Raw genomic sequence first — 25,271 nt, 5'->3', positions numbered from 1 at the left:
AAGTTTAGTACTTCAAAAATTTGCTTTCCACTCTATGAAGAGGGAAGGGCCCATGCTACTCCATCAGTTCAGTGCATTCTCTTTGAGACTATGGCAACAAAACTGCTTAAAATTTTAAGAGTACAGTGCATACAGCTGTAATAGGCATTATTAATTTTGTATTTTGAGAGAAAATATTTAATTTAAATAAGTCTGTTCTAAGATAAATGTTTATCTTTCCTCATTTGTTCTAGGGCAGTACTTTGTGTAGACTCTGGAGCTCATTTTAGTGGTAAGGTAGTACCGTATAATGCTTCACCAAGCCCAGAGGCATGAACAGATGTTCAGTAAGTAGATCTGCAAGTAATAGTTGTGATGTACTCCAGAAACCAGTTTTTGGTACATGTACATCTCAGCAGCACTATGCACTTAATATTCCTGTCCCCTTCCATGTTTTCTCATGACAGACGATCAAAACCAGACTGCTCTCTGTGCTCTCTCTGAATTGGTGGCAATCCAGTTTTGGCTGCTATTTTTCCATGGAACCTCTCAGCCCCACCCCTCACAACCAGGCACTGGTGTTTGATGTGATGCGGGACAGAAGTGTGAGTCTTCTGGCAAGGAAGCCAGAAATGTGAGCAATTCCTTGGCAACTTTAATTGTTCTAAGTCGTTAACATTAAAAACATCAGACTGAGCGATATCAGGCTTCAAGTTTCCAGCCACCACAGCCTCATGAACTTCTGCAGTCTTCAAGCAGCTTCAGCTTCAGAGATACCACTGGAGACTCATGTCAAGTCTAAGGCAGACATTTTGTGTACAGAGAGCAGCAGGAATGACTCCAGTTTGAAGATCAGGGTCTTCAGTAACAAAACTGTGAAAGTGCCAGATACCTGACTTCCAAGGGCTTTCCTTTCTTATTTAATTATTGATAATCTCTTCTGAAAACAAAACAGACAAAGGGGCCGATGCCTTCGAGTATGTTTCAACATCACAATATTTTTGATTAAAGAAAAATAAGGTAGCTGTACTTAACTCATTCTTTCCATAAGGAATGTATTTTAGGTGAAAAGAGAACTACACTGCTGATAAATGAGATTATTTACGAATTAAGTTCTTACGGCAGGCCTCTGGATCACCAGTGGAAATATATGTGTTAACATGGAGAAGAAAAAGCTTATCAAACTGATCATAAAAACAAGCTTATCTGAGAGTTCCTCTAAACATAGATAATAAAGTAAATTCAAGCAATGAATAGTCTCATCTCTTGCTAATGAAATCCTGTAGTTAGCACAGTAAACACATAGGCAAATCTTATCCATTTTATCAGCTGTTTCATAATCAAGGCATAAATTCTTAAATAAGGAGCTTAGAAAAAGAAGGATCAATTTTTAGCATGTTACTCTCTGACAGACACAAGGACACCACAAAGATGATCTTAAAAATGCTGAGGTTACTCAGATCAGTTCTTTGAATACCAGGGAGAAATTCTTCAGGCTCAGTCAATCTGACAAAATGTAACCATTTTCTCTCCTGTTTCCCTTTTTCTAGTCAAGCTTCTTTCTTTGTTACTCATATCAATTGCACAAGCAATAGACTGGCAGTAGATTTCTGCTGTTTGTGATTAGCCATCACCGTAACAAACCAACACACAAATTGCATATAGAAAATGAGCAGCTAGCTGCAAATGTGAGGTGAACAGCTAGTGAAGAGACACAGAACTGAGCTGTACAGAAACAGACAAGTAGAAAATGTGTTTTCCTCCTCCCTCCCCCCAAGAACACTTGCATCTTGAGCTTCTAAATGAGTTTCTGCAAAATACACTGATGACTAGTACTTGTGTTTGCTATTGTGAGGAAAAGAAAGGCATTAGCCTCACTAAAAGTGTCTTTCCTGAAGAGTTCAAGGCCAGCTATGAGAAGATTTGCTTTTTGGCAAGAAGAAACAACTCAACCTGGGTAAAAAAAGAACTCCATCTGCAGAGTACAGTGATAAACTACTCAAGTTTCACAGACATATTCTTATTTACTTGTGTAAATAAATAAGTGACCATGTGTTTCATGTGGTTTAACATTCAGTAACATTCCACAGTTCACCAATAAAGCAGGTGGAGAAGCAGGCTCATGTACAAAGGAACAAAGCTGTTGTCCAGTTAGATAATCATCTCTGATGATAAGCAAATAACTACTGTAGGTTGCTTCAGGGAATAAGACTTTCTCTAAGAATTTCCTTGAGACATTTGTTCTTTTTTCATAACGAGTTACTATGCAATCTTAAATCCTCATGTACATTAAAGCAGTGGTCATAGCACTGAGACATACAAGCGTTCCCAAGTAATCCAAAGCCTTGATATGAACACGCTAATAATCTAATAATTTTCTCTTTGGATTCCCATCCATGTCTTTCTTAAAGTTGTGAACAAGAAGGAAAAAGGTGAGGTTGTGGTTACATTTAATAAGCAATTAATTCTTATCTTCTAACTTCCAGCTGACACATTTCTATACAGTCAGCTGTAGCACTTTTCTAGCTGACTTCAGTGGCACACTGCAGACCCCATCCTGAAAATGTCCACAAGTTTTAATTCCCATGACTAAGCAACCCTGCAGACTTGAAATGAACTTGGACACAGGTCTACTCAACAGGTGATGTTAAATTAATTCAGTTTCTTCTGGAACAAGATTTACCTTGCTAGAAACATGTAAAATGTGAAATTTAAATATTCAAAAATGCTGCTTACCTTAAAGAGGCCCTAAGAATGCTCAGCAAAAAGTGCAAATAGAAAAAAGAAATTGATATTTCAAGTTGGAAGAAATATTTGAGTGTTGGACAAGAAGGCACAGTAAAGGGAATAATTTTTGTTCACAGACAAAATTAGTCAATGAAAACATTTTCTAAGCTAAGGAGCTTTGTTTTTAGTTTTCAAACTATTTATACAAAATACAAAAAAGCAGTAATATGGTCAGCCTCAGGCTGCATGTCCAAAACATGCCTCAAATAGCACAGATATTAGTCATTTTGTAATTAAGAGGAAAGGATGGTAAGTTAGCTGACTGGTAGTTTACTTCAAAATCTTTTGAAGATTATATTCATAGGTGTAAAGCAGTCTAAAGTCTGGAGTCAAGAAGGATTCATACATCCCTTTTTGAATTACAGATAAAGATGAAGATTTGCCTCAATGGACAAATGCATCTGTATTATCACTGAAAAATCCATTCAAAACTAATTAGAAACATTCACCCATAGCTTGGACTGCACACCTATATATTGTAAAACAAATTAATTCCCTTCTTTCCTGTCCTACAGTTTGTTTCTTTAATGACCTCGACTTATCTTCCACTAATTAGGAGAGAAGTTGTCAGGTTTGACTTTCAGAGTATGGATGATGTTGCTACTGTTATGTAAGATCCAGTTCTGCAGTATACTGGAACTGCTCCTCTAGAGAAGGTATTTTGACATAAATTCTATTAACAAGAAACATTTGTTTCCTTAATGTAAACTGTGTATTCTCTTAAAACTATTCAGGTTTGGCAATTATGTCCCATGCAACTTTGATCACAGAAATGTGCAAGGTCTTGAGGCCTCTTTAATATTTATCATACTTTGAAACAGGAAGCTTTTAAAAAGGACCATAAACTGGAGACTTGTGGGAGCAAACTGTCCAAAGAACTGCCTGGAGAACATTATTAATGCAGAGTAACCCTGACCAGTTCATCACACCTTCAGCTTGAAGCTTCTACAGCTTTTACACCTATTCACATGTACAAATCAGTGTTCCTTGAGCGAGGAAAGTGCAAAGCAAACAGATGTGATACCATTTCTTATGCATGACAATTTTTTAATATCTACAAAAGACTTAAAGAAACAAAACCCTAAAGGTAAGCTCTGAAATCCATAGAAAGGCACCTGTCTTTTTTTTTTTTTTTTTTTTTACATTTGGCCTTTGTGCTTTCACATCACAGATTAAAAATGTGAATACAGGTGAAACATTATTGAAATCAAAATTCATTAAATAAGAGATTAAATGCTAGATCACAAACTTTAAAAACAATACCATTAAAAGTGGTTTGCTTCAATTGTGTAGTATGTTAAAATGAAACAAATTCACATTTATTTAATGACAAATTTTACTGCATTTCTAACTGAGTATCTATCTTCAAAAATACACTTCTCATGGTTTTTATCAGACACAGTTTATAATTAAAAGATTAGAACAATTTGTTTGGGTTGAAAAGACATAAAAAAAACCCACTTAAAATTATTGAACAAAATATCACAGCCAAGTATTTTAGATATTTGAACTTGCCTTTCCTGGGTCATGATTCAAAGACTCTGATACTTGCCAAGAAGGTCAAAAAAGGCTAACAACCCTCAAATAGGTTTGTTTTATTTTTAAAGCAAGGCTGCAACTGCAAAAATGGATAGAGTTAAGTAGAACAAAAATCTTGAAACAAATTTATTATGAAGTGAGGTATGGTAGTGTTGAAGTGCTACAGTGGATTTGTGCATATTCAAACTTATTTCAGGTCAACTACTCTGAAATTTGAGATAAGCAGACTGTGACTGCTTGCTTCAATCTTTTGTTATATGACCCTTTGCAGATGTCCAATGGCCACAAAGAAGATACATTCAGTTAAGCAAAAAACTAACATGATCAGATATGAATGAGCATATCTGGCAATTTAGAAGGCAAACTGTAAGTAAAAATGCAAGCATACAACTTATTCATAATAAATACATTTTCAAGCATTTGACATTATCAATATTTTTAAAAGAATTTAAATAATAAATGCAACTATTTTATACATAACTGTACCATTTATTATACACACAAGTATATCAGTTCCCTTTGTTTACAAAGGCTGGTTACAGATATATGGAATGTTACAGTACCATCTTGCATAAAATTTTAGTACAATTCGTACTTCAAAAAAGGGTGCAAAACACCAGCCTAATAAATCTGACTGAATTGAAATATTTTTAATTACATCATTAACACATACACAACAAGCTGTACATAAGCCCACTTTTCAATCACCACTTCAAGATACTGTAGCAAGTACATTAGATTATAAATGATTCCAACTAGTCAATTAAATTTATTAAAGGTTTGCACTGCTACCCACTCTGGAACCTTTGAGATAAAGCCTGTATTCATAACTTACTGAGCTCTTGTTAGTACAGTTAAGAGGCAGTCAGCACTGGTTGCCAAAGTACTAGTCACAAGAGATTTCCTCAGAGAAACTTCACCCAGGAGCAAACATTTTTGGATATTCCCTTCAAGAATAAAAAAGAAGTTTTATGGGGTCAAGACTCTCCATTCTGTACCTTGGCTGCTGGTGGATGCATGAAGTCCTTAAAGGGAACCAGTGCCTCCTTCAAAGCAGAGCACACTTCTGAGGATGAGCAGGTGATACATTCTACTAAAGTCGGGTACAAGGCAATAACTTGTGCCCATGTGCTAGAATCCACTGCAGGGAAGAAAAGAACAGACTGAATCACTTACCGCTGTCCAAATACTGACAACAGATTTTTTCCAATACCTCTAAGTAATGGCAGATCTACAGTGTGCCTAAGCATAGGTACTTAATACTTATGGCATCCACGCAGGGCACTCAGATACGGGCCAGGATTTCTTCAGAAGAACCATTTGTTTTTCCAGCTGCAGCCAGAGGCCATATGGGATAATATTCTTAAAGCAGTGCTACACACCTGTGTTTCTACATATGAGTCATTCACTGTGTCTTTGGGATGAAGAACTGACAAATGTAAGATAATACTTCAATCTGTACTACATGTGTTTTCTGTCTGCTTTTCTCAGCTATTGACAGAAAATTGAACTGAATGCACGTTTCGCTTTTGGAAAACTGTCAGCAAAGAGACTTTCAACTGACTTCAGATTATTTCAGATTACAAGAGCTATAGAAAGCAAAGGCAAAAACACTGGACAAAGACTAAAAATATCCAAGGTAAAGTTTTGTTCATCCAACAAGTAAAATTAAGCATTATAGCATGATTCTTATTAAAATGTCACCTCCTTGGTTATTTCTGTTTTAGCTCTTCTTTTAAAAGAGAACAAACCCCTGGCTTCAGACATTATTAATTATCTTAAATAAATAAAATTATTAAAAGGTAGAAGAAGTGGGAGTGAAATGATTCTGCAATTTGTCCAGTAGTTCTCTGTCTAAGAAAGTGTGTGGGAGGTTTGGCAAGCACTACTGCATATGGACCAGGGGAAGAATGTCTCTCATTGCAGGAAGAGGGACGTGGGGAACAGTCCAGCTGAGTCAGCTTCTCTGCTCCTCTAAGAGGAAGACCCACCAGAGTAGCACTTCAGTTAGCTTTAGGGTTAGCCAAAAGGCTTTATGCATCCTGGCATAGTTATACCTGCACACTTTGGCCACGAAATCTTGGAAACCGCATCATCATACCTCTGGCTGCTCAGTGATGATGCAAATGAGTCATTGCCTCTTTCCAGAAACCCACCTGCCTGTGTTTTTCTGGAAAGGCTGGTTTGTTTGTTTGTTTCAGGATTAAAAAGGTTGGGTTTTTTTCTGTTCCTCCTAATATCAAAAGCAAGGAGGTAGAGGGAAATGTTGTATACACCCTTCTGTCAGAATTTCAGAGTCCAATACAATGGACTTAACCAAGACTCATGATTAAGTTTCCTTCCAAGAATTCTCCACGTATACCAGAGGTACAGCTTATGGGAGGAACAGGATAGGTCATTATAAATGAAATTGAGGTCTTCCATTTGATTCAGCCCTTTAAATAAATCTGTCAACCATTTACTCAGGCATCAATGACCTAAGCTCAGTCCAGGGGACAGAAAATAATAGTGCAGGAAGAGAGGGAAAGCAAGACCATGAGTGTAAGTATTTACCAGCCTGTCCATGCATTTAACTTGTACACCCCTTTAACTGCAGAGTGCACCCATGTGAACATGATCCATAGCAACCTAAAAAAGGTATCATGATAAGGAAAAAAGGATCTAGCCAGGCTTCATATTTTTAAGAATTCCATTAATATTTTATGGAACAGGGTTTTTTCTTTGTTTTCAGAAGACACTAAGCTTTATCTAGTACAGGACACCATAAATTGAAGTTTTCTCTTTTATTAAACATATTGTAGGTCCTTATACTTTTAGTCACATTGGAAAAACTTTGTGGGGTTTCTGGTCATCTACCTGTCACCTACATATACAAAAAATTACAGAATACTGACTCTTACAGAGTACACTTTTCTTTCAAATTTCTGTGAAAAGTACTAACGGAAATAATAAATACATCTTTGGGGCAGATATAATGTTACCTTGTTTGGAACAAAGTTATTTAACAATAACTTACCATTTTCAGGTTGAGTCTTTTTAAGTGAATCTATGAGAGTACTGACAGCTTTTAAAACAAATATGATTTCTGTTACTTGCTGCCTACAAATGAAAAAATGCAAACAGTCAACTTCTCATTTTTGTTTCAAGAATGTAAGTTTTATAGAAAAGGTTTCCCACTATCACTGCTGTTGTCTCATCTAGGACAGCTTTAACTTCAATACTGGAAACAGTAAATCATACAAATCTCAGTCTGAAAACACTCATATTAAAGTATGTGATAAGGCTAACAAAGATAATCAATTTCCACATTTGTGATCAAAACCTTCAGAAATGAAATGAATTTCAAGTAAGTTTCAATTTTAAGGAATTTCATAGTTTTCTGATCTGATTTTTCCATTTCAAGAACAATTACTTGAGTAATGATTCCCAATATTGCTGTATTGCTTTTTGGATATTTCTGAGGAGATTCTACTCACCTCTCAATTTAGAAACTACACATAGCTCTAATGGGAATAAAAGGAAATCAGATTTCAGAAATATAATGCTAGAGATAGCAGAAATATTGTTTCAGTAACTGAAAACTGCTTTAACAGCCCAGAATATGACCATTGTTACTTAGAGGTTTAAAAAAAAAAATTGAGTACCAGCATTTTCTTTGAAATATCTTCCCCATAAACATTTCCCTGCCTTTTAAATTTCATTCTCTCCTACCCCCTTCATTTTTTTCATGACTAAGTGATATTTTGAATGCAAACTTCTTCTCATAAAGTCCTGGTAATACCTCTATTTTCTAAAGACAACGCACATACCGTGGAAGAGGACATTTGCCACTCAATCGCTCATCTTCTATGTAGCGATGCAATACATCCTGTGACCTTTTCAAGAGCACAGAAAGTGCCATTCTAGAGATGTAGCCTTCTTGAGGAGTTGTGACTTTATTACTGAATGAAAACTGGAGCAGTGTTTCAAAACACACCTTAGAAAACTCTTCTCTCATTCGAATGTCTATTTCGGCTTCTGTCAAAGTAAAATGATGCATTTCAATTGTGCAGTGTGCATGATGCTGCATTTCAATCCTCTTATTATATGCTGAGAAAAGGTTATCACTCCTCTAGTATTAAAAAATATTAACAGTGATAAGAACAAATATTAAGAATACATTCCAAGAAAAAATGACTGTGCAAAAATCACAATAGTTCCAAACATGAGAAATTAATTATGACACGTTCTCAGTAACACATCACATACCTGACATTAATTATAAAATACATGAAATAATTTTAAACCAGCAAACAATCCTACATCATAAATACTCATATTTGGAACTGTACAATTTAAGTATTTTTCTATGTAATAGCTTATGTTCATTTTTTTCATCTTTCCAAAAACCCCTACAAATGTTTTTTCTTAAAGGGAGAGAAGGTATCTGGCTAGGTACACCATATAGTTACACTAAGGTCACTTAGGTTTTAGGAACAGGATGTCTGTCTTACAATTTTCTGAAATTATTATTAGAACTGGCACAAAGGAAAATAAACTATGTAGAAAGGAACACAAGCACAATATTATATATGATACTGTCCAAGCACTAAGGAAGTAATTTTTTAAAAATTGCAAGGAAAGCTTGGCAACTTCCACAAAATATAATTTATAAAAAAAGCTGGATATCAAACAGTCTGTACTGAATACGTTCCAGGGAACTCCAAGTCTCTATCATAATAAGTACACTCAACATATTAATTATTTTCTAGTAGATTTAAACACTGTAATTTTTGTCATTGAGGTACCATACCTGTAAAGGAGGATGACTGAGAATGTATTGAGCCTTTATTGAGCATAGTCATTATCTGACCAACAAATTCCTTAGGAATAAAATTAGCATATGGCAGTATCTCTGTGCTGATTAGCTGCACCACCTAAAATAAATTACATATATTTATATTGGTTTTCTAAATACAAAAACTGAAATTTAGTATGAAGAAACATTTAACAAGAGAGAAAGGCCTAATTAGACAAAATCTTCTACTGCTAGCATTTAAAATTTGCAGATATGCCTAAAAGTGTGGTCTTGCATGGGACATTAAACTTGAAATAAAATCCTTTCCCCTACCACTTTTGCCAGAGTTTCTGATCAGATTTCATAATAACATTTGAAGTATATTCTTCAGGTTGAATTTATGGTTTTGAAAAGAGAAGATCTAATATTAGGAATCTCTCTCCTCATCCCTCCACCCCAACTCAATATCCTCTCTACGACATTAACTCACATACCCATCCCTAACAATGTGATATCTGCAAAGCAGAACAAGTGTGTTAATTATCTAAACGAGCTTATGGCAATACACATTAACAGAAATGCTCTCTATCCTTGTCTTGATGCTCCCATTCAGGAACAAAATGGGTTTAGATCTCCATAAATTAATGCACTAGATTTGAGCATTCTGTTCACTGCAGGCAGAACTACTCTCACTTTTCATCCAGATATTTTTGTGCCACAGCCGCCCCTCTGGAAAGATGACAAGTGATGAAACCACAGATACTGCCATGTCTTCTCTGCAACTCCTTCTGCTTTGTACCCCTAATCTCTGTTCTGACACATTTTTTTGTCCTGGAGTGAAAGAAGTCCCTCCTTACTTCAGGTATAATCTTTTCCTAATTTTCTTTGGCCTTATACAACCAAATATACAGCGATTTTTGTGCTGCACAAACTACACATAACTTCTTCATTTATGCCAAAGCTTCTCCGTATAAAGAACACATCTTAAGAGCAACAATGTCTAAGAAAAAATGTCTTTTTGCTGACCGTCCCCTCAACACAGAAGGCATTTATTTAAGGTTTAATTGCCAGCTTTCTCTGTGGTCTACAATTACCAGTGTAAATGCTCAGCAATAACATAATAAATAAGGATACATAATGAGTTAGAGGCAGAAATGCATTCTGTTTTAGCCAGTCTATACTGTTAGAAGTTGAGATGATAAGAAGTAATTTTTGGCATCCCACTTCTTACTTTTTGCATCACCCTGAATCAGTTGAATTCTGGACTTACGAATTTCCTGTCTTGTTTTCAAAAATGAAAACAGTATCGCAGAAAAAGTAATGAAAGAGTAACTTTTGAAGAAATTATTTCAGAACAAAATGCAACTTGTGAATGCCACTAACTCGTTAATTTTAATAGTATTATTTGTTTTAGGCTCCTTACCTCAACATCAATACTCTCATTCTTCTGAAATTCTTGAATTGAGAGATTATCAGGAGGTGTACTAAAAATAAACATACTACGTTATACTTTAAATTTACAACATAAGGAGATAAGTATGGGAAAATGCATTACATTTACAGGTATTACATGCATCAAGTTGGTACTATTATATGGTAATGATTAATGATCACAAGGTAAGGTTGGATGGGGGCTTTGAGCAACCTAGTCTTTTCACTCACTATGCCAGAAAACCACTTTTGAGTTCAATGGTACATCTTAATTTTTTTTTTAACTTTACATTTTCTTCTGCATTAATGAAACATTTTTCATTACTGGGGTATTACCATGTCATTTTCCCCTTCTAACTGAAATGATGCATTTGTTCTCATTCTTAATTAATTTTATTAAAAGAAAAATCCATTTTATAAACAATAGTTTTGAAGAAATTTAGAACGTTTTGGACTTCTTCCATTAGATACATATATATGAATTTGTTTTCAGGTGAAATGTCCAGAAGTGATTCAACAGACCCTGTGTTGGGTAGTTCAGGCACAGGCAAGGCAGCTGCCCAGGACAGGACTGTGGACCTGTGCCAATCCTGTCCTCATAAGGGTACTCATCTGGGCCTGCCTCCTCTGTCCCATTGCCGATTTTAATGAAAGTCTAAGAACCTTGAACGTTTTGAAATCTCATTCAAATCTGATTAGTTTAGCTGACAGACGTTTTGTTTTGCATGATTTTTTTCTTACAATGCTCCTGTATGTTGCTGACAAAGACGACTAAGATTTTTATGAGATAGACTTCTTTCCCCCTTATCTACTGAATACTTAGATCAGTCTTCACATCTACAGCTAATTTTCAGTTTTGACAATTAGGAAGGTTTTATGTATGTATCAATGTTTCTGCTTGAAAAATAAATATATCTCTGTTCCTCAAAGAGACTGTATGCAGATAAAGTCTAGATCACTTTATCTATGAAACGGACATGTGTTACATATGTGACTAGAAAAAACACAAAGAATAAAATATTAAATTATTGTATTTATTATTGGGTTGTGTATTAAGGAGTCAGGAAGTTTGGAATTTTATGTTGAAAACATAGAATAAAATAAAATATTAAGTAGCTGTTCAATCAGTACCTTTTCTAACACGCAGAGTTGCTAAGTATGCAAAACATTTCAACAATAATTTAAGCTGTTATGATGCACAGAAATGCAGGTCATGTTGAAATACATGGGAAGATTTCAGTCTGATACTTTCTGAGCTGAGGTTCATTTAAAGAGGCGTTCAGGCTTTTCTGCCCAGTCATCCATACCTGATCTACCCTACCTGCTAAAGATTATAGTATGTATTTGTTCATGTAGCAAATTATTCCCAAGTAAATAGATTTTTGTCTATGTGAATATATCTATCTGGGGCCCAAATGCTTTGCTGTTCTGGCACAATATGTCCAAACCGTACTGGAGGGTCAGGAGCCAGGAAAGGTAAGAGTGTGATGCAGCAACTTTCCTCAGTACAGAGCTCCCAGCCCCTGCCCACTGAACAGGGAGGGCTTCAGAGCAAAAGCAAAGACCTAACAAGCACCTGGAGCCCTGCTGTGCACAGCACTCTGCTCAGAAGCATCTTTTGGGAAAGTATTGATTTAATTCCCTCATGTGAGCATAGACTTCTGCTCTAATAAATTATATATATACACACACACATATTTGGTGAATTTTATTGTATATAATGGCTTGACATGCTTCTATGAAAGCCTCTGGGAAAGAAGAACAATATGAAATAATAAACACGCCAGCTTCTTACTGGAAGACAATTTTGTGTAAATTAAGTTATATGAAATGTATTAATTTTAAATGTCGTCTTGATTTATGACAAAAATCAAGATTATTGAGTTGCCTCAGCTGTAGTTTGCTCTAATTATTTTTTTTTTCAAAGCTGAAACTTTTGTCTTGGAAGGCACTAATGCTCTGACAGTAACATTTTCCTTTTTCCTTTACCTGGGCTCTCCTGGCTATATTTGAAATTTTGTTGTACAAAGCTGCAGAGACAATTTCTGCTGTGCTTTGTACTTTTTAAACATCATTGAGTATCTCCTCTCATTTAGCCCCATAGCTGGTTTGACAGAGGTGGGACACTACTTTAAATACAGCTATTCACAGAGCTTTACTTTAAGGGTTTAAACTACAGTGGCCTCTTGTCTAATCAATGCCAACTCAATTTCAATGCCAGAAGAAATATTAGGCTATCTACACATACAATTTCCAGGAACATGGTGACCTGAAGAGTTATGAGTTAGACTGGAAAAATGTTTGAAATATTGGTTAAAAATTTAGAATATCAGTGAAATAATTTCATTTTTCTACCAAATGCTCAGCCAGGTAGAAACTTAGAGAACATGCATACAAAAATAAGGCAATATGCACTGGCATATTTTAATGAAAGCTAAAGAAAAAAAACCTAATCAAATCTGCTATGCAGTGCTGCTAGGAAGACTGACTGCATGAAGGCTTTGTGAGTCTTACAGAGGTGCAGATGTTTCCTATTTAGAACCATCCCAGCAGTGCTAAGGCAGGCTTGGAGAATAAAAGTTTGAAGAGGAGGTACAAAAGACAACCATTTACCTAGCTTTGCATATAGCCTGGACAGACCACAGCACAGAACATTTAGTAGTGGAAAGTGTGGAGTATGAAAATGTATCAAGACTGAAGATAGAAAAGGAAGGGGGTTTTGTGACATAATATTCCAGTTTCATTGAAACAAAGAGCTTAGGAAAAATTACAGAACATCAGCATAAGAAAGTGGATTTTCAGTTCTAAGTGGATATTCAGGTCTAACTGTATATATCTAACTATTCCTGTCACAAGGGGTAACATGTTAAAATGAATGCTAAAAATCCAGATAATGCAGTAATGGGGTTACTCTGTCTCACTGTCAGCCTCTTGGGGGGTCAACTGAATTGCATTTCCCAAATTCTTTGTGCTTCAGAACCTTTTCAATCCGTGCTGGCCTTAGTAAGATTTCTACACTCCTGCACCTAACTTAGTAACCTCCCTGTCCTGCGTGACATTTGCAAGTTGGAAAGCCACCAGAGATGACCTGACTCACAGCTGCAGTAAAGCCACTTGGACAGGTTCAGCAGGGTTACTAAAACCAATTCAAGTTTACAAGTCACAAATCTAACTAAAATCACTCTCCTCTTCTTCACTGTGACTTGGTTAATTGATTTGGTATTATGGACAAAAATCCAAGTAGTTCCAAAATTTTGAAAACACAACTCATTGTTAATATAAATATATCAGGAAACATACCACTACCACCTGGCTGTCCTTAAATAAAGGAGTAATATGAATAGTTGGAGAGTACATTCTCACTGCCTTCCCCTGCAACCTGAAGGATGACATGCATATCAACTCAGCAATAAATTTTAGCTGTGATTTTCAAAACAGTGAATAGATTCTCTCAAATTAACCTGGAATAAGGCACCACTATGACTGCAGGTTTCCTATGAGAATTACAAAAAATTTTGAAAGAACACACTAAATTTGAAAATTCTGAATTAAATTTCCTTACAAGTGGAACAACTACAAATTTAAGAGACTAAGTAAACTGTAATTATAAACCACTAGAAGAAACAATTTAGCAAATTTCAAACCAAAAAGGACAGGTTGCCTTACTTGCCAAGGGTACTCTCATAGCATCATGCACAGAGTGCAGAAAGATTTTAGCAAAGGAAATCAGAAGAGAATTACCTCAATGTGGGGAACTTCCACAGCTATCTCTAGAGCCCTCCTTGCATCACAGTGAGAGAGATACGCTTCAGAAGCAATATGGGGAGGAGAAGAACGAGGAGGATGAAGAAAAGGAGAAATGACTGCTATTACTAATTGTCCTGACTAGTGGCATGAGGAAGATGTATTCCCTTTTCAGCTTAATGTTTTTAGGAGCACAAGGCTCAGGCTGATAAAGAGAACAGAAAGTCTATCTATCCTAAAGATACCAAGGGACAAGGCTCTAACTGTATGTAGGACAACCATACACTTGGAAGGCAAACTGCTATTTAGAAAAAGATGAGCATTAGGGAGGTAAAAAAAACCAACCAAACAACCCCAGACATTCTGTAGCCACACAAAATACAACTACATAAGCAAAATTAATCTACTCACAAGCCTGGAAAACATAATGATAGTGGCCATTAATTATACTTAACAGGTCAAATTATCTTGCTGTAGCCATGTGGTTCTACAATATACCGGCCTATTTTTAGTGCTTTAAATTAATTTAAACTTTAAAGTTTCCAAGTGAAAAAAAAGTTTCCTGCACTTTCCTAAAGACACCTTTAATTAGGATGAAAAAAAATTCTCTAAAACACATTTTGTATTTTAAATTATAGTACACACTCTGGTTGCTAAAGAGGCAAAACCAGACTTAAGTCAAGACAGACATCATAAGGCATCATAAATATTCACATAAGTACTATTTTTTCTTCTAACTCCAGAGAGTATTTGTCCATACATGACAAATGTCAAAAGGTATTAGAATTAACATAAAGAGTAATAGTTTCTAGCAAGCAACACATTAAGATGAAATTTCTATGTTTGAAATATTATTCAAGTAAAGTATAAATCGCTCACTGTAAATTAAATGTATTTGTTATAGACAAACAGATTTGGCCAAAAAGTCATGCAGATGATAGTGGATTATCCTGAATTACACTTAAGAGCTGAGACAATTTTGCTTCCCTGAATTTATAAACAATTAATACCAGGAAACTGTAGCAGTACTAGTCTCGTTCAGCTAAGGACATGCAAAACCTAAATGTTTAATTTGCTTTGTAAATATTTAGGAATAATTAAATTACAACAAATAATATGTATTTCCAAAGCAACTTTTAAGTGAACATACATTCTTCTACAATAACCTAAAAAACCTTCATTTGAATTTTGATCACCCAACAATTATATAGATTATAGGGTGTTAACTGATGTGGACTGCCTGTCTTAAAATGGAAGCAAGAATACTAACTGCAGCTGAAAAGAAAACCAAGCAAGATACTGCAAAGATTATTTTACATTAAAGAAACAGTGAAGTGTAAAATAAAAACTTGGATGATTGGAGTGCCTTTTATGCCATCATGGATGACATTTTTTATTTTAAGGTCTTCCTACTTAACAGAATTTTCTTTCAAGTAAATGCAAAAACAATAGGAATGTTTTTCACCTGATTGCCATCCTATTGATGATATTCCAAACCCATTCATTATTATACATTTCCACGAATGCATGTGTCTCTAAAATAAATTTTCATTGGTTTTTTTTTTGTTTGCTTGTTTGTTTGGGGCAAGCTGGTATTTATCCATCATTAGCAAATACAGCTGTGTTTGGTTGCTGATTTTTGTGTATTTCAAAACTTAACACACAGCATATTACTGTAAGGCACTGAAGAACCTTACTCTTTTCTGTTAAAAAGAAAGATTTATTTGTTACTGAAAATCATGTTCCACCTTGTTCTTTATTCTAAAACATTTTATTAGATATACTTCAACTACTCCTAAAAGATCCTTACCCACAGGTGTTTACAGAAGATGGAAATTGTATACCACTTCTAAGCAATTACCTAAAATCCCTAACCTTCCTTAGAGTAAAAGGTTCCCTTAGTGTCTAACCTAGAAAATCTTTGCTGTACTGAAACAAGTTTTTACCCATTGCCAAGGGACAGAAAAAATTATTCTCTGAAGCAAGCTTTTATTATATTCTGAAAATTTACAATGTTTTGCTAATGTTATAGTCTTTTGTTCAAACAAATAGATCCAAAGCCAGGCTGGATAGAGATCTGAGCAACCTGGTCTAGTGGAGGGTGTCCTGCCCATGGCAGGCTGTTTGGAACTAGACGATCTTTAAGAGCCTTTCCAACTCAAACCATTCTATGATTCTATGATTAAACTGTCTGTCTCTGATCATTACTATTTTTCCACTTCTGGACTTTCTCAGCCTGCCCATTGGAGATTGAGAATGTGTTCCATTCTTGAGAGGAATCTATCCATCTTTATAGTCATAAATATGACTATTTAGCTACACTTTTCAAAGAGTATCACATATAAAGTGTGGTTAATTATTAAAATGCAGTCAATTTATCTTATTTAGAAACAAATACAACATAACTATGGGCGTCTAAGTAACAGCAGTGTCCTAAATTTTCAAAAATTCACAGTAAGTGGAGTATTTCAAGATGGAACTCTGGACAAATACATATTGTTAATGCTGTTAATTAGAAAAAATACCATTGCAACTCTGTTTAAAGTGAAGAAAGGAACACATTGTATACATATCAGCAACTCTTCATCAAATCTAGAATAAACGCTCTTGGGAGTCCATACAGAGCTCCCTGTCCTGTTCAGAAAGACTATGCCATATATTGAGAGTTCAGCTGAGCTCTTTCTTGCTCTTACACTTCACCTTTTGATTGAAGCTTTTTGTACTACTTTCTAAAAGTAGAGCTTTTTGAAGTAGGCAGATTGGTTACCTCTTCTCCATCATTCATTAAAATAATTTTTATATATCAAATAGCTCTACTGACACATATAGTGAACAAATTACTTATGAATATTTTCCTTAAAAAATAAAAAAAAGGAAATTATGTTTACCTTTTTGTGAACAAAAAGTCTTCAAAAGTATTTGCTAGCTCTGGCCACATACTGTCAAATTTTCCAGAAGATGCATGCTGCCTTGCAACAGGTAGTCCAATGGAGAGAACTTTGAGAAGAGAGGACACAGCTAGCTTCCATGTGCTTTCAGAAGGACACGAGTACTTCAGACTAAGAGGTATTCTAAGTGTCTGCAAAATGAAAGTCAAAACAAAATTTATAGTTGCTCAGATAAATCTAAGATTACAGCAAGTTTCTGCATAAGATCTTGGAGAACACTGTCATAGATGGCAATACACAATCCCTACCTTTTTTGCTAGTATATAAGATGGCCTTTTACAAATGCAATTCTGAAGATGATTTATCATATACCAGCTGGCTAAAGCACAGATCTGTAGCCAAGTACAAGGTTAGAAGTCAGAATTGATCCATTATCATTTACACCATGAAACCTCATATTAATTTTCTTTTTTGGTATTGCCATCCACCATTTCTGCTAAGTCTGACAAATGGGCTTTCCTAACACATAAAAGACTGCAGGCAGTCTGTTATCACAAGTGTATTCTGGAGAATTCAGTCACTATAAAGCTATCTCAAGTGCTTCCACAGTAAAGAAAAAAAGCCTCATTGCATTTGAATTTTTCCTAGTAAAGTTGAACTTTAAACAATGGAACAGGAACACTGGAAGAAATATGGTCATTATTAAACCACATGAAATTTGAAAGAACAGTTAGTGAATTTCTAAGATAAAGGCTACAAACAACTCAAATGTAAAGCAGATGAAAGCACAGCAAATTTTAAGTCTTTTTGATAGAAAGTCATCTTCAGTATCTACAAAACAAAGTCATTAATAAATTTTTAAACATTAGGCATATGAGCTATTTACACTTATATGCATTCTTTTTAGTACTGTTAGTCAAACTTTAGAACCTGATAGTACATTATCTTGGAAAACCAATTATTTACTTGACATTTCAAATACATAGTGACTAAATTCAGATACTGTATGTAAGCCCCCCATGCCTTTAGTGCAGTCTCTGATTGGAGGAAAGCAAAAGGAGGAAAGACTCACTCTGACTCCCACAAGGCAGTCAATTGTAATTAATTCTCTATGGCAAAAAAGTATGACAGCTAGAATCTAACCCTAGAGATAAACAGAACTTTTTTTTCTGATGCTTTTGGTCATATGTGTCAAATGTAATTCCAAAATCATTACGGGCTTTAGAGACATGAAAAATAAATTTAAAAGCATTTTCATATCTCACAATAGATCCTATTGTTATCAACTGCAAATGTTACAAAAAAGTGGTATTTCTATCAATTTCACCAATCCCATTAAGACAGAAGTGGAAAACAACTGCATTAACTTTGAAATACAAATATTTAATTCATAACAAATTTCAAATAATATCACCTGTTTCAAATGCATTCAGGTTTCTAACTAGGAAATATATATTTCTGTACAGGAAAATCCTGATGTCAGCCAAGTCATTGCAAACAAGCCAGGTCAGACACATCCTTATTTTATAGACTTCCGGAAAATGTTACTTCTATTATTTACTTGGCAGTTGTCTTCTGTTAAGTGGGCAGCTTTCCTTATCTCTTCCACAACCAGTCCTCCCTCCAGGGGGAAATCTGCTGATAACAGGCTATTAAATGTCACTGGTAAGAACTATAGCATCCCATTGTGCGATGCTCTGCCCAGAGGGAAGAGACAAGCATTCCTACCTAGATATAATCTGGAGATTCTGGAATACCAGCATGGCTTCTCCACTGGATTTCCCAGAGGAACAGCACCCTCTTCCCCTGGATCTTCAGAGGAAGACTGCACCCTTTCTACAGGATCCCTGCTCCAACAGAACCACACCGGCACTTCAGGAGGACTGCAGCCACAAATCCAATTGGACTGCTACCAACACCCTGACCAGCAGGGTGTCAGGTTGTGTTCTGACTCTGTCAGTGTGGTTTTGGTTTACTGCATTGTTTATTTTATCTTTTTATTTTCTTCCCTAATAAAGAACTGTTATTCCTGCTTCTATATTTTTGCCTAAGAGCCCCTTAATTTAAAATTTATAGCAATTCAGAGGGAGGGGGGTTACATTTTCCATTTCAGGGGAGGCTCCTGTCTTCCTTAGTAGACACCTGTCTTTCCAAACCAAGACAGCCTTCAATGCCATATCTACTAAGGCATCTACTTACCACACTCAGGTGCATAACACTTTCAAAGATGAACATTTTGTGGCCTAACACGTTTGTTAATTTTATCATAACACTGAAATACTGATGCTGACATTACCCAGCTAAGAACAGTACAAACAGACTAATAAATAGCCTTTCAGCTTCAAAAGTATTCCCTGCTGCTCATCTTCATAAAATATCAATCTGTTTACTACAGCTTGAAGCTTCCCAGGAAGTGTTTATCGACACTAGCTAAAAATAAAATTCAAGATTTTCAATATAAGTTCATTAAATTCAGAGCACATGCAGGTCAAACTTTTACCTTAATAATGTTCTGAAGAACCTTCTCTGTTACCACAGCTTTGTGGCAAGCTGTCTTTTGGTATAAGTCCACCACAACTTCCAATGATCTCTCTGCAAATGGTACGTAATTCAATGCCACCCATTCCGCCTAGGAAAAGGAATTAGTAAATTACTAAATTATGCGTGAAAACATATTAATTAAGGAACAGAAAGTGTATGTTTTGCATTGAACTCTCAGTTTAATGCATGCAAGGTTTGATAAGAATATGGTCCAAGCCACAAAACTGCAAATACAACATAGTCTGGCTATGAAAATGTACTCTACATTGAAGTAAAGTACATTTAAGTAGGAGAAATGTTGCAGTCTAAGCAAGACAACTACATTAGGACAATCTTTAAGGAAATTTAACTCACCGGTGCAAATAGTTGTATCTAGTGTGATTCCATTGTGTTGCAGGACAAACAGAATAAGAAGAATTAATACATACATAATAGTTACCTCTTTGATTACACTGAATCAGATGCTCATGCTTAGTGAACAGCAGTGTACACGATAAAAAGAATTACTGAACATGTTCCATTTCTTTACAGGACGTGCAATTCAAAAATCTGCAGCTTGAGGGAATTTTCTCCATTCAAAATTATCATGACTCTGTGTTAAATTTAGTATCTCTTGTAGGACAAATTATTTTAGATTAATTAATGTACAAATTCAGACACATTTGTCTGGTGTCCAAGCCAGACCTTTCCTTCATGAAGGAATACGAAGTGTAAAAGCAAAGAAAAATGCAAAGGGAGTAAAAGAAGATAATAAAAGCATGTAAAAAAAAAACTTATTACGCAACATGCAGTTAAGTTTTTACAGATTGAACAAATGCATCTTGCTGGACAACCTATATCTGAAGCTGAATTGGATTAACCAGCCAAGTGAAACAAGTAAGATTTCTAATTAATTACCTGATTATACTTTGCATTTGCAATGTGCTTTGTTTCCAGCTGTCCATACTGTGGAGGCTTGCAGGAAAATTCTACAAAGGCCAGTAGTTGGTCAAAGATTGCAGGATACATTATCTGCATACCTTCTGAGCCCACACATATAGCCTTCATCAAAAGAAAATAAAGAAGTTTAATACATAATTCTTGAGTTTTTGCTCTAACACCTGCATCATACAAGGAACTCCTACAGTAAACTCCCCATATAAGGCTATGCAAGAGTCATGCTGTATGAAAGAAAGATCGTGTATAGTTCCAATAGTTTAAGGAAATTACATTTTGTTGCTTTATTGAAGTAAATAAAGTTGCAAGATACCTGGACACATATAGTTCAGTAAATACAGCTATCTCATGCAATAAAAGATAACTGTTCTTCACAAACTCTGCTTTGACTTGTCAGTAAAATAAAGTCTTATATAAGTCTTGTATATAGATTTCAACCACATCTTCTCTAAGTTCTACTTCATTAAACATTTAAATCTCAGAAGTAAATGATGGAAAGCTTCAAAAATAGTTAAAAGAGCATCTTACAGAGAAGAATAGAAATAAAATGGGAATTGTATGGTTTGGCATAGCTAAAACTCAATCTTGCTTTAAAATGGAAAATATTTCAGGAACAGTGTACTTACACTACCAAAAAACCTCAAACCCCTCTATACTACAGCAGTAAAAGATAAGAAGATGAGTTCTAATGAGAAATAAAAAGAACAAAGAACAAACCAAAGGGTGCAAAATGGGCTCAACATACGGAAGCCTGAAAAGAGATGCAAAGCTCCCCTCCATTCCCATGTTCTTGAGCTGCAATGGTGTCCTTTGTTAGTGGAATCACATAATAAAATATATTTATTAAACTAGTCAGGGTTCAGTCTGAAAAATGTTAGGTTTTTTCCATGCTATTCAAACTGCAAAGTTGTTCCACAACTTCAGAGAAAATCAGAACTGACCCGAGTCTTCCTGTATCAGTAAAGAACCTGATCCTACATGCAAACACAGAGAAATGTTTTGTTTCAAAATTTGCAAATATTTACATACTCTTCTTTAATGCTTCCATTATGTACTCCTGCTTGAATGCTTTCTGTGTGTACTTCTGAGAGTATCAATTGATTTCAAGAGAGGAAGAAGGTACTCTGGCCTAAAGCAAAACCATCTGACTCATGGCCTTTGCTTCACATCAGCCCTGGCTGGCTGCCTTGCTATGTGAACTGTACTGGGTTTATACAGCCAAGAGAAGCAATCACACAACTTCACAGAACTTACTGATGTCCAAAAATACTTTAAGGTTTTTAGGAACTTCAGTGCTGTTGTGTTAGTAACTTAACTATAGGTGGGATAGGAGGTTTGAGGTACCATCTTATGGAAGTCTGTATTTGCAAAGGCTTGTAACTGCCATGGTAACCCATTGAAACTGGGAGTGGGGAAGGGGAGATGTCTCACTTTCTCATGTAGAGTTATTACTTTTGTTATTGTTTAGAAAACTTCAGCTAAAACATCTTGACAAGAACAAGAGTATAACAATGTGCAGTTTTTCCTCATGTTAAAGTTTGGTGACACCTTCTTTGAAAAGCCCTAATGCCTGCAGCCTTTGGAAACTACGATCATCTGGGTAAGAAGACTAAAAACCAAAAAAATCTGAGATAAATAAATGGACTGATCAAATGGGAAAAACAAGATTTGGGTTAGACTGACCTGCTGGAAAAGGGAGGATAAAAAAGGTCAAGCCTGACTGGAAAGGGATGAAAATGTAGACATGACTGATTTTAAAACTTCATGTTATTTATACACCCACATACAAAACTGAGATTCAATACCAACTTCTATCCAAGCAAACTGAATTGGAATTTAAAGAAAATAATTCACTCCATAGCATTTCCATGGCAGGGGTGGTTGGAACTAGATAATCTTCAAGGTTCCTTCCAAGCCAAGCCTTTTTATGATGCTATTCTTATACCTCTGTTTTCAAAATACATGAATGAATATTTGTTAAAACCATCAGCTAAAGGAATGGCTGCAAGGCAATTATTCTACCTTGCTGGCATATATTTGCGATTAATCAGCTCACACTAAGCAAAAGAGAAAACAAGACACTGAATTGCTGCTCATTCGGCAGCCACCATGTGTTCCATGAATAAATAGGGCAGGATCCCGACAGCAGCAAAGGGGGATATATGGCCACATAGTTAAGCAAAGTAGTCCTATCATGAAAGCCCAAAGGGAATGAAGTCAGGTCATGTGGATATTTGAATTCTGGCATTTCCCAAGTGAGTTTGTGGGAGGTTTTTTTTGAGGGGTATTTTTTTTAAAAGTAGTGCTTAATATAAATGCATTATTTAATTCATTATCAACTCTGTTTCTTATGAATAAATAAGTTTTGTGAATGAGCACTGAATTTTGCAAGGAGATATTTTACAACTGCAAAAAGAAAGAAGCAAGTAGTACTATTTTCTTTTTTTTTGGCTTTCAGAGAAAGAGCACCCTCATTTGGTGTTTATAGATTTACTTGCATGAAGGCGCTCTTTGAGCATGAGTTCTATAGTAAGAATTTCTTAAGCACTGCTGCAGCATTTTCCTTAATAACTGACTAAAAAGAGTCCAGAATATAGGTAATCTGCCAGAGAACCTTATATTTTATGCTTTGTGTAAACTATAAGTTCTCATAATCGTTGTCCTTTCTAAACTGTTCATGGCAGCACCTGGACATCATATGGAACACTGTTTGTGGGACTGTTCCTCCATCCCCATGAACAGACCTTCAGTATCAACATCAACAGGACTTCAATATTAGATGGACACGTGAATGGCTACAAACACAGCACAACACTTAAGATACTTCTGCAATCAAGCAAAAGCACATTTCATAAACATTACACCATTCCTTTCAATGCAGAGCATCTATTTTGCAGCAGGAATGGAGATCTGATTGTTAAAATACAACACATTGTGCAATTATAAATAATTTTTTAAATCATGTTTAAATCACCCCATTATAGTTCTACAGAGTGTAGTTTACTTTCCACAAAACAGAAGTTGCCTGATTACCTTTTGTAAAACATCTAAAGCTGTAAGCACTGCTTCCTGTAAACTTGTCAGAACTGCTTCAGTGTAAGATGGAAGGATGAAAGGGGAAGCATCTGAACTGATTGGAACTGAAACAGCACCATGCAAAATGACACCCAGCTTTTGGAGATCATCCATGCTGAAACCAGTTTTGATGTGTTGGTAAAGAGCTGGGAATATTTGAATTAAAGCTGTGAGAAAAGGCTGGCTGGGAATGAAAGTCAATTTATCACAAGTAATTGGAGGCCTTGTACTTTCTGATCCAATCCTATACCAGCTGTTCCAGGCTGCCCACCAAAGATTCAAATCTTCAATCTCATCTGTTATTACAGGAGGTTCAGATCCATTATATCTTCCTATTCTTTCTCCTATGGAGTCAGTTCTCATGAATGATCTGCCAAGACTAGTGGCAGTAGTTGTCCCTACCACCAAAGGCACAGAAACATTGATGGCAGGTGGTGTCTCAGGCTTCTCAGAGTCTCGAACAGGGGAAACAATTTGTAGGATTTCCTGGAAGCTTTTCAGAGCAGCCAAGGAAACTTCATTATTTTTGCTAAGTGCTGCTGACTGGATGTGATCAAGAAGAACATCCCAGGCTTGGGAAAAGTCTCCTATTTAAAAAAGGAGAGAGGAAGGAAAAAAATCAATTTGGAACTTGCTTCCTATTCCCATTCCCACCCACCCTGCCTCTCTAAAAGGCTGCTCATGTACTTGTTAGTCTAATATACAGAAATTTCAAGAGATTAGGTGGGCACTTGAATGACTTTTATATCAGTTCAACCATAAGCTGAAAGAATGAACGCGACAAAAAACACATAAATATGAAGAATGAAACAATATACATATGTTCGTGCTAAATTTGCTAGCAAAATATCACATACCACATCCCATACCAGTAAAATACATTTTACTCATTCAGTATAGTAAACCAGATTTATTCTTAAACATACCAGATGCCTGTTGATTTCAAGAAGGGTTAAGCCCACATAAGGAATTAAGGGTCAAATTAATGCAATTACTCATGCAATGCATTTATAAAGAATTTATTTTAAAATGCTCTGATAATTGTACTGTGGAAAGATTTCATTTGAGTCATTTGAGTTTTTCATTAAATTTAGCCTTAACCTTCAATTTTCTATATTACTAATTACAGGGTTTGAATAATTAAAGTAGTTCTAATTTTTTGATTCAGTTTTAACTCAAGTTTAATATAGCGTAAATTCTACCACATTTCTGCAAATGACTGATACACTTAATAGCTGTTAGTATGTTGATACTTGTATCACAAATGACCAAAATGAAATTTAACTTATATCCAGTTAATATACATTAATTGCATTCTATAGGATGCTGAAGGTAGATTAATCTAATGAGAACTTTTCTTTATAAGCTATACATTCTTTATTCCTTTCTTTATTCCTTTTACACTTTTTCCTTGTAGAAATTACCAAGCTACTGTAAAATATTACTACATACAGCTGAATAATGTAAATGTTAAATACTTCACTGACTTTACAGGTAAGTTCTCTTTATGTTCTCAGAGTACTGTTAGATTTGACACACTGATGCCACAGAAGAGTTCCAGGGAAGTGTTGCAT

The 25,271-nt window shown here is 35.5% G+C and overlaps 1 protein-coding gene across 7 annotated transcripts in view; it reads right to left on the bottom strand.

Moving 5' to 3' along the window:
* Window positions 1-3,796: 3,796 nt before the first annotated feature.
* MON2 (MON2 homolog, regulator of endosome-to-Golgi trafficking) overlaps window positions 3,797-25,271 on the bottom strand; it is a 66,015-nt gene continuing 44,540 nt past the window's right edge. For 2 of the 7 annotated variants that reach the window (XM_038153399.1, XM_038153400.1), the window contains 10 exons: window positions 23,656-24,284; window positions 20,584-20,727; window positions 20,041-20,058; window positions 19,646-19,774; window positions 17,146-17,336; window positions 10,506-10,581; window positions 9,098-9,221; window positions 8,115-8,322; window positions 7,322-7,404; window positions 3,797-5,446 (listed from right to left, as the gene is read on the bottom strand). In XM_038153399.1, coding sequence (XP_038009327.1) covers window positions 5,283-5,446; window positions 7,322-7,404; window positions 8,115-8,322; window positions 9,098-9,221; window positions 10,506-10,581; window positions 17,146-17,336; window positions 19,646-19,774; window positions 20,041-20,058; window positions 20,584-20,727; window positions 23,656-24,284 — 1,766 coding nt within the window. In that variant the 3' untranslated portion in view covers window positions 3,797-5,282. The remainder of the gene's footprint in view (window positions 5,447-7,321; window positions 7,405-8,114; window positions 8,323-9,097; window positions 9,222-10,505; window positions 10,582-17,145; window positions 17,337-19,645; window positions 19,775-20,040; window positions 20,059-20,583; window positions 20,728-23,655; window positions 24,285-25,271) is intronic. The other 5 variants (XM_038153404.1, XM_038153405.1, XM_038153401.1 and 2 more) reach the window with 4 other exon arrangements.

This window comes from Motacilla alba, chromosome 1A (assembly GCF_015832195.1).
Source record: "Motacilla alba alba isolate MOTALB_02 chromosome 1A, Motacilla_alba_V1.0_pri, whole genome shotgun sequence".
Lineage (NCBI taxonomy): Eukaryota > Metazoa > Chordata > Aves > Passeriformes > Motacillidae > Motacilla > Motacilla alba.
Note: the sequence above shows the minus strand (reverse complement) of the source record. Positions and strands in the feature narration are given on the sequence as shown.